Source organism: Muscardinus avellanarius, assembly GCF_963383645.1.
Source record: "Muscardinus avellanarius genome assembly, chromosome: 19".
NCBI classification, from domain to species: domain Eukaryota; kingdom Metazoa; phylum Chordata; class Mammalia; order Rodentia; family Gliridae; genus Muscardinus; species Muscardinus avellanarius.
Window position 1 is genome coordinate 34,891,657 of NC_137805.1, and position 9,839 is coordinate 34,901,495.

The following is a 9,839-nucleotide window of genomic DNA, read 5'->3' on the forward strand; positions in this document are numbered from 1 at the left end:
TAAGCTAATGAGAGTCTCACTACTTGCTGAGACTGCCCTTGAAACTACAATCGTCCTGTCTCAGCCTCCCAAGTACTGGGATTACAAGCTTGGTGGAAACCTTCCTTCCAAGTTCTTGAAGTTGTGGGCGGGGTGACAGAGGGTGAGGTTGAGGAGGACCCATCAGAGGACAGGGTGTTGGGTGTGGTGCCAGCCGCCATGGAATACCAGGTCTCTTCGGTAGCGCATTCTCCGGAAGCCTGGGTGTGATGGAGCCCAGCTGCCCACACACTCTAGAAAACAGAGCCCAGCTCTGTTTCTACAGGGTAAGAGGGAAATCATCTTAAACCAGTCACACAAATCATCGGCATTTATTTCCTGGGGCCTAAGTGTCATTTGTCTTGGTGGAAAGGACAAAGAAAGTTGATCAGTGAGTTTTGGGTCAAAATCCCGTCCCAAAACCTGGATCTAGAAGCTGCTCGAGGGACCTCAGAGCTGCACAGATGGTCAGAGATGAGCTTAAAACGGCTTCCCAAAGGAAAGTGAATTGATTGTCAGCTCCCTCCCTCTCTGCTGAAAAAGGTTTAAAATTTTTTACAAAGTTTAAAAGTATCTTTTAAAAAAGGGCTAAGAAGGTCTTGCCCCAGAAGGCTGGGGCTGGGAAGGCGGTGGTGCCAGGGCATGGTCCCGTGCAGGCCGTCTGCACGGAGCATGCCTGCAGGGCTGCTTGCCCGGTGGCAGGGCCTGGCCGCACTTGCACCAGCTGAATAAATAACATCCCGGTTACAGGTCTCCAGAGCGTACCTGGGCAGGGCGAGAGGCGGTGGGCTGTGGGGCCTGCAGGTGGGGGCCAAGGGCTGCCCCAGAGTGGGGGCCTCTCAGTCTGGCCTGGCTGGCCTGGGACATTGGCTCAGAGAAGAGGCCGCTGGGCCAGCGCCAGGGTTCCCATTCCGGGAGTGACAGCAGGTCTCCTCCAGCCTCTGGGGGCAAGGTCTGACTCAGGATGAGGTGGTCCCGTCGCTGCCCTCGGGCTGGCCACCAGCCTTCTTGTCCGCGGTGCTCGCCTCCGCCTGTCCTTCTGGGGAGGAGAGAGGGCACGTTGACACCAGCGTACAGCACAGGTGGGGGCTGAAGGGCCCAGCCACGCTCCAAGTGCAGCGAGCCCTGCGGAGCGGAGACCATATGCAGTGTTGCCGGTATAACTAAGCACATGCCTGTATTTGGGAGGCTGAGACTGGAGGGTCACAGGTTCAAAGACAGCCTCAGCAACTTAGTGAGACCCTGTTTCAAAATAAAAGAATAATATAAGTCTGGGGGTATAGCTCAAAGGTAGAATGTCCCTGATTCCATCCCTAGTAACACACACACACACACACACACACACACACACACACACACACAGGCCAGGATTGTGGACAAGTGCTAAAAGCACTAGGTAAAGGGAGATTAAAATATGTGTGCAGGTTCCCCCAAAGGACATGGTGAATGCTATGTACCCCGCGCTGCAGTAGGGGCTCAGGGAGTTGTTCTTAGAAGATATCACAGGGCATGGAACCAGGCCAGCTGGGGAGAGCCCGGTGTGGCCTGCAGCAGGGCCCATGGACGCCCACGGCACATCCTCATGTACGTGTGTGTGTGTGTGTAGACACACCCTAACCCAGCACACTGCTGGCAGCCTCCCAGAAACCTGCGCAGGGACGGGGATGTGGGGAGGCTGAGAGCACAGCGACTTGCCCAGTGGTGGGTGTGAGCCGCTCTCCTGACTCCCAACTTCTCTTCCCGCTGAGGAAAGTGGGACAGGCAGGCCCTGCCATCACCCACTCAGCCAGCGGGGGGCGCTGGGCTCCCTCCAGGCCCTCCAGTCCCAGCGTCCCTCCTGTGTGCAGAGCTCCGGCTTTGAGTGTTCTGTTTGTTTTTGCGGTGCTGATTGAACCCAGGGCCTGTTGCAAGGTGGGCAGGCGCTCCACCTCTGAGCTCTACCTCCAGCCCCACAATGCGGGTCTTAAACTGCAGCGACACTGCACTGTCACCGGGTGCCCTACAATTCGCCAAGGGCAGCTCCAGCCCCACAGGACTACACTTCCCTTAGCTTTCCTATGACCCAGGAGAGCCACAACCCACCCTGCTCTGAGCGCCCGGGTCTGGACGGTGGACACTTTCTCACAGTCCTCACAGCAACTTGGAGGTGTGATTAGGTTACGCTGTGCGTGAGAAAACTGCGGCTCAGAGGGTGACTGCTCCACCTGAGATGGCGGGGTGGAGAGCAGAGCCAGGGCCCCACCCCGCCTCTACGTTTACCCTCCTGCAAACCGCAGCACTCTCGTGTTTCTGAAAGCCTTGTACCGCCTCGCTGACGGCGGGCACACACGCTAGCAATGGTGGGCGGTGTGTGCAGGGCTTGCTGTCTGGCTCTCAAGCCTGCACTGACCTCTGTGCCTAGCCTGGCCCACCCCTCCCCGGGATGCCTGCTCCGGGAACAAAGGCCGGGTCCCAGAAGGTTCCTTCGGTCCTCTGGAGGTCTACTTAACTAGGCTGTACTTTTGGCAAAGTTTCCACCTGTGACACCTTATTTGGCCCCGACAGGCAGGAAGAGTCTCTCTAAGTCCCGCAACCTCTGCTCTGCTGCACGAGGGGATCTCACACGTCGAATCCCTCAGAGCCCGGCTTCCTGAGGTATAAAGCCAGGGTGGCGACACCTCTGCCCCAGTCCCCGGGGGCTAGGGCCGCACGCGGTCACCTGGCATGTGGGAATGGCTCGGCCTCGGCAACCCTCCTCTGCAGCCTCGGCGCTCCCTGGCCAGGGAGAAGGCTCCAAGCCCACCTGGCCTCCCTCAGCCAGCTGCAGAGCAGGATTCGAAAACACTTGGCAGCCAGGCAGGGCACTCACTTCTCCATGCCTGGCCCGCCATTTCTCATTACAGGCAAGTAGGGAAACATCTGTTCCCTACCGAAGGTTCTAGCAAGGCTAGTTGGAGGCTACCACGCAGCTTCACCGGGGAGTGTTAACAAACACAGGCCACAGGCGCAGCGGGCCAGGGCTGCAGCCCCTCCCCTGGCCGCCCGCCATCTCCTGGGAGCTTTGGGCAGAGGAGGCTCCTCGGGGCCCTGGGATGGCGCCTGCCCGGTGCCCCAGAGAGTCCTAGACCAAGCCTGGCCCGGCTGCCTGGGCGCCTCTTGCCGTGAGCCCTGCCTGCCTCCGTGCCAGTGCCATCTCCAGGTCTCTGGTTTGGCCCAGTTTGCCTGTGGTCTCTCTGGCTCTCTCCCCCTCCCTCCCTTCCTTTCTTGTGCTGGGATTGAAACCAGGGGCATCCTACCTCTAAGCCACATCCTCGGCCCTATTTCACTTTTTACTTGGAAACAGCAGAGTCTCGCTAAGTTGCTGAGGCTGGCCACGAACCTGCGATTCTCCACTCGGCCTCCCAAGTACTGGGCTACGAGCGTGCACCACCAGGCCTGGCTTGTCGGGTCTCTTTCTTGTCAGTCACCCTGGCAGGGAAATGGCACGTACCTAGACACTTCAAGGATCCCGAGCCAGACCCGGGGACACGCACGGGCGGCCACAATGGCGGAGGCAGAGGGGACAGAGAGCCAGGTTTACCAGAGCTGAGGAGAAGGAAGCAGAGCCTGAGGAAGCTCCGGGCGGCCTGCCCGGCCGCACAGTTGAGCAGGCCGCTCATTCAGCGGGGCGGTGGACAGCCCCCGAGGGACGGGCCAGGCAGAGGGCCAGACGCCTGTGCGCCGTGCTAATGGACTGTGGCGACAGAGGGGGCGGGTGCCACGGCCTGTCGGGGGCTTTTGAGAACCAGAGGACTTTCCTCTGTCTGGATGAGGGGCACTTGGGAAGGACGCTGAGGCTGGAGCAGGGAGCCGGGCTCTAGTTAAGGAGGCGTCTGCATTTGGTAAGGAGTTTGGCCAGGCCACAGGGGAGAGCCCACAGACCTGCAGACAAGGGGCGGGGTGCGGCTCCCGGGGCCGGGGGCTGGCTCTGGGGCATAGAAATTGTCGTGCTAACTGTATTGACTTGCTGGGGGACTCTGAGCAAGCCACCCCACCTCTCCGGGCCTTAGCTGGCCCATCTATAACAAGAAAGTCTTTTCTGTTCTGTCCAGGTAGGTCACTTCAGAGCAGCAGGGACCAAACGCTCCAGCCTGGGGCAGCGCAGGAGACAGGCCCACGGCTCGAGGCTGCAGTGCACTGTGGGAAGGGGCGTGACAGAGGCGGTCTCCGTGGTGCTAGGCCAGCAGGAGAAACTCCCAGCCAGGGCAGGGTCAGGAAGGCCAAGGGCCCAGGGCTGAGCCAACAAACAACGTCCTTCGGGAGGGCAGAGGGAGACAAGGGAGCAGCTGGGCGTGGTGGTGCACACCTGTAATCCCAGCACTCGGGAGGCTGAGACAGGAGGATCACAGGTTCAGGTCTGAGACAGGAGGATCACAGGTTCGAGACCAGCTTCAGCAATTTAACAAGGCCCTTGGCAACTTAGTGAGACCCTGTTTCAAAATCAAAAACAAAATAAGGCTGGGGGCGTAGCTTGGAGGTAAAATTCCCCCACGGTTAATCCCCAGTTTCAAGAAGAAGAAAAAGAAGAGGAGAAGGAGGAGGAGGCAGGGTGCCCTAGGCAACACTTGGGTGCTGGAGGCAACCTTTTCTAGGTCTTCACTCCGCCTGTGGCCACCACACCGGCTTGTGCCACACAGAACAGAGGCCCTGCTGTCCTGAAGCAGCGACACACACACAAATGAGACCTGCTGAGAGTCACGTGACTGGGGCGGTGCGTTGCTGTGGGGGAGCCCTACTTGCTCTGGGTGTGGGCCTAGGTAAGGGGACTGCAGCCACAGCACTGGATGGGGAGAGAGGGGAAGAGAGAGAGAGAGAATCTGAGAGCAGGCAGCCAGTCTGGGCCACAGCAGGATGCTGCAGGGCACTGAAGAGCTGGCTCTGATCTCAGTGAGATTCCACTGAGGGACTTGGGGAGCAAAAGCACTGGACAAGCTGGCGTGTGGTGCACACCTGGAATCCCAGTACTTGGGAGGCTGAGAAAAGAGGACAGTGACACCCTTTTTCAAAATAAAAAACATAAAATAAAAATAGGGCTGGGAGTGTAGGCTGGAGGGAGAATGTCTGGGTTCAGTACCCAGTAACTAACATACACACACACACACACACACATACACACACACACACACACACACACACACACACACACACACAGCACAGGGTGGCAAGGAGGGGCGGGGGCAGGAGTGGGTGCAGGGAGGCTGGGCAGGGGTGTGGCTGTGGAATGGGAGGGAGAGGGAAAGGGAGTTTGTGGGCAGACTGGATGCCCGGCCAGAGAGTCCTCAGGGCCTCAGACTGGCCAGACTCTGCGACTAATGGGCCAGGCCTGGCGTGAACACGGCTCCTCTGCGGAAGGGCGTGGGGAGGCCGCAGGGCCGGGAGCTGGCTCTGACCTGCGCCCTCGAGCGCCAGCTCGCCCATGTCTCCAGCCAGCTTCCGCACGCTCACAGCCTCCGAGTCGCCCTGGATGTCGGGGACGGCGTTCCGACGGCCCGTCCGGTCGCAGGAGATGAAGTCCGAGTAGGAGGACTCGACCTCCATCACGCCTGTCGCATTGCTCCTGAGGCCTGCGGGGCGGGAGGGCAGAGGTGAGACTCACTGTTGTCCCCAGCGTGGGCAGCAGAGAGCACAGGACACAGCGAGGCACCCGCCACCCGACGGCCACCAACACTGAGAACCCACACTCGCCCCCCTCTTTTTAGTAGTACTAGAAGTCGATCGTACTCAGGGACATTCTACCTCTGAATTATGCTCTCAGCCTTTATTTTTATTTGTAATTAATCAACCAATCAATCAATTAATTTGTGCTGTTGTACTGGGGTCTCACTAGGTTGCTGAGTCTTGCCAAGTTGCTGAGGTTGTAGTCAGAAATAAATGTCCATGCGTCATAAGAAAAGACACGTGTTCAAAAGCAGCTCGGCAAGGGGCAGTCTACCTCCGAGCTATACCCCCAGCCCTATTTTTTATTCTTTATTTTGAAACAGGGTCTCACTGAGCTGCAAAGGGCCTCGCTAAGTAGATGCGGCTGACTGTGAACCCGCGATCCTCCTGTCTCTGCCTCCCAAGCACTGGGATTACAAGCGTGCGCCACCACGCCCGGCACGGCAACCTGTGATCCTCCTGCCTCAGCCTCCAAGTACTGGGGTTACACAGTCACCTTTATTCTAAGTAAAGTTACTGATGCGAGGATATACTTACATCTTTTCTATCAAAGGAATAGCCTGGCTTAGGCTCCATTTTGTAGAACTGCTACTGTGTAACCTTATGCGTGCTTGTATTTTTGTACAAATTGCACTTTCTGGAAATTGAGTGCCAACCCCTCCCCCTGCCTCCCGTTCAGCCAATAGCGTAAAGATTGTGAGGCTGCGCTCCCACCAATAGGAGCAGAGCGCTGGAAGCAAAGCATCCCACCACAGTGTTCTTCATGCTGACTTCACTGGTGGCAGAATCCCTTTCTGCAAATAGTAAAATTCATCCTGCCATGCCGGGTGTGGTGTCGCACGCTTGTAATCCCAGTACCTGGGAGGCGGAGACAGGAGGATGGCGGTTCATGGCCAGCCTCAGCTACTTAGTGAGGCCCATTGCAGCTCAGTGAGACCCTGTTTCAAAATAAAGAATAAAAAATAGGGCTGGGAGTGTAGCTCGGAGGAAGAATGCCCCTTGCCGAGCTGCTTTAGAATACGTGTCTTTTCTTACGACGCATGGACATTTATTTCTAACACTGGTAAGCACTCGCCTGGTCAGAGTGGCACGCCAGGCCAGGCACTGGCTGGGAGCTGCAGGGTGGTACTGAGCCTGTCGGCCACGGTCCCGCCCTCTCCCACTTGCAGTCTGCGGGAAGTGTGGTCAAACTGTCTGGGACCTGCTTCATCACCACCAGCTCAGGGCCTCAGGAGATGACGGGACCTGGCCAGGGCTGGTCAGGAAGTGACATTCTAGCTGAGACCCACAGTGAACAGGCAGTGCGTGGACAAAGAGTGAGGGGAAGCGTGTTGCAAGGAAGGGAACAGCATGTGTGAAGGGTCGGAGCAAGAAAGAGCAGAGCCAGCAGCCTGGCGCGTGGGGAGGGCGGTGACAGAGGACGCTGCTGGGGTGGCCGAGGCCACACTGCATCCAAAACCTGGTCCCTCGCGGTCACTGGGCAGCCGAGCACTTTCAAAGATAGGTAGAGCCAGGCCTGGGAGGAAGTGAAGAGGCTGCGGTGAGCTGGGCGTGATGGTGCACCCCGGTAATCCCCGCACTTGGGAGGCTAAGGCAGGAGGATTGCGGGTTCTCAGTTAGCCTCAGCGTCCTAGTGAGGCCCCTGGCAGCTTAGCAGGAGTCTTGCTAAAAAAATAAAATAAAGGTCCGGCATGGTGGTGCGCGCTTGTAATCCCTGCGCTTGAGAGGCAGAGACAGGAGGATCGCGCAGGTTCAAAGCCAGCCTCAGCTAGCTTAAGAGACCCTGTTTCCAAATAAAAATATAAAAAACAGGTGTCTGGGAGTGTAGCCTGGAGGTAGAAGGGCTTCCAGGAACCCCAGGACCACCAATAAATAAATAAATTAATTAATAAATTAATAAATTAAAAAGAAAGAATATAGGGCTGAGGGTGTAGCTTTGAGGGAGAGTGGCCCTGTGTTTAATACACACACACGCACGCACACACACGCACACTCCTGTGAGGCTAGGCAGTGCAGTGCTGAGACATACCCCAGGTGTCACCTGGAGCCAACCAATAGTGTTTGGTGGGGAATTTACTCTGACGTGAGTAAGTGGGGGCGGTGTGGGACGGTGGTGTGCTACTGAAATGGGGAACAGAGGAGGAGGCGCGGGGGAGTGGCGGTGAGGTGGAGATGAAGAGCGCACCGGGAAGCCGGCCCGTCTCTCCCACTGCCCCAGCCTCCGAAGAGAGAGGCGGAGCAGGAACACCAGCAAAGGGGCTGGGCTCAGAAGAGAGAGGGGGAGGGAAGACATGACATTAGAAATTCCTGGTGCCCAGGCAGTGGCTAACGGCCCTGGTGGCTGATAATATAGACTAGGGGAAAAACAGAAAAGAACCACTTATGTCTAGGAATTACTGGGTGGGGGTGGGGGGGAGTATGGCTCAGGGGTACAGCGCTTGCCTAGCACACACAAGACCCTGAGTTTGATACCCATTGTCAAAAATATGTTATTTGGGGGAGCACACCAGAAATTGTGTTGTATAGCTTACTCTTTAGAAGACCCCTCCCTCCCCTCCCTGGGCCTCTGGCGGCCCATCTTTAAAGGCAGGGCCAAAATTCTGTGCGCGGCAGTTCCCCCGAGCTCCAGCAGATGGCGCACCCGCCTGTCTTTCTCAGCTGCGCCCGCTCCCGCTCCCCAGCTAAAGGAATTCCCACAGGCGGTTCCTTCTGCAGGTCACAGTTTTACTCTAGCCCTCTCCCTCTGGGGAAGCCACTCAGAGCTTCAGGACAGGGAATGGCCTGTTGCAATACTGATAAGAGAGCAATAACAAGTACGAATTATGACGCGGATGCTAAGTAATGATGTTCAGCAGGCGCTTGTGTTTTCTTCCTTGCTTATGGCCACACCGCCCTCTGAGTTAAGTTTCTAAGCACGACTCAGTCTCAGCGGACTCATGGGGTGCTAGGTCCAGGGGCTCCGTCACAGTCCACCGGCTGCCCGTGAGAGGCGGCACTCTCTGAGCAGGCCACGCCATCCTCCAGGAGCCCCAGTTAGAAAGTCGGCTCCATGACAGCCTCAGCAGGCAGTGGGACTCTCATCAACTTAGCAAGACCTTGTTTCAAAATAAAAATTAAAAAAGGGGTTAGGGGTGTAGCTCAGAGGCAGAATGCCCCTGGGTTCCAACCCTAGCACCACACACACACAAAAAAAATTTTTTTTGGTAGTACTGGGGGTGGAAACCAGAGGCTTTCTACCTCTGGGCTATACTCCCAGACCCATTTTATATTTTATTTGGAAACAGGGTCTCACTAAGTTGCTGAGAGCCTCGCTAAGTAGCTGAGGCTGGCTTCGAACCTGCGCGATCCTCCTGTCTCAGCCTCCCAAGCCCTGGGATTACAAGCGTGCACCACCACGCCCGGCTAAAAATTTTTTAAAAATAGGGCTGAGGCTATAGCTCAGAGGTAGAATGTTCCTGGGTTCCATACCCAGTACCATAAATAAATAAAATTGTCAATAGATAAATAAAATTTAGAACCAGGGCTCGGGAGATGTAGCTTAATGGTTGAGCGCCCCTGGGTTGGACCTTCAGTACCAGAGACACAGACACGCAGGAGTGGTGACGCTTTTGAAAATGTAGTGGAATGTATCTACCATTTCTTACCCAATTTTATGAACCCCAAAGCCAAAGCTTGTTGAAAAGGCATCAAGTACTTTTTATTGGATAACTCCACCTCAACTGGGACGAGTGTTGGGTAAAGAGGAGAGGAAATACGTGTGTTTTTGGAATCCACCTACTTCTAAAATAACAAGAAAAAAAGAAAAGAAGGAAGGAAGGAAGGAAGGAAGGAAGAAAAGAAGGTAGGAAAGAAAGGAAGCCAGCTTCCTGAGAGCAGGGATTCTGGTCTGCATTTTCACCATACCAAACTGAAAGGCCCAACCCCGGCTGGGCCAGCGCTCTGACTGCACCCCGCCCCCACAGAGGCTCCGAGATGCGCTCCGCGCCACGCCCTCTCCATCTGTCCCTGCATCCATCCCTCCTCTCCACCACGCGGGATCTGGGGGTGCAGGGTGGCGCCCTGGGAAAGGCCTCTGCGCAGCAGAGCGCCGCCTGCTGGTGGTCTGGTATCTCGAGCATCTGACCCCAGGGATGGAGTTACCCTGT

General features: G+C 56.6%; 1 protein-coding gene across 1 annotated transcript; it reads right to left on the reverse strand.

Moving 5' to 3' along the window:
* Window positions 1-977: 977 nt before the first annotated feature.
* On the reverse strand, window positions 978-5,580 carry PKIG (cAMP-dependent protein kinase inhibitor gamma; the record flags this gene model as incomplete). Its single annotated transcript, XM_080716562.1, has 2 exons — window positions 5,427-5,580; window positions 978-1,057 (listed from the first exon to the last, which is right to left on the reverse strand). The coding sequence occupies exons 1-2, from the start codon at window positions 5,572-5,574 to the stop codon at window positions 978-980; spliced, it is 228 nt and encodes a 75-aa protein (XP_080572688.1). The 5' UTR covers window positions 5,575-5,580.
* Window positions 5,581-9,839: the final 4,259 nt, after the last annotated feature.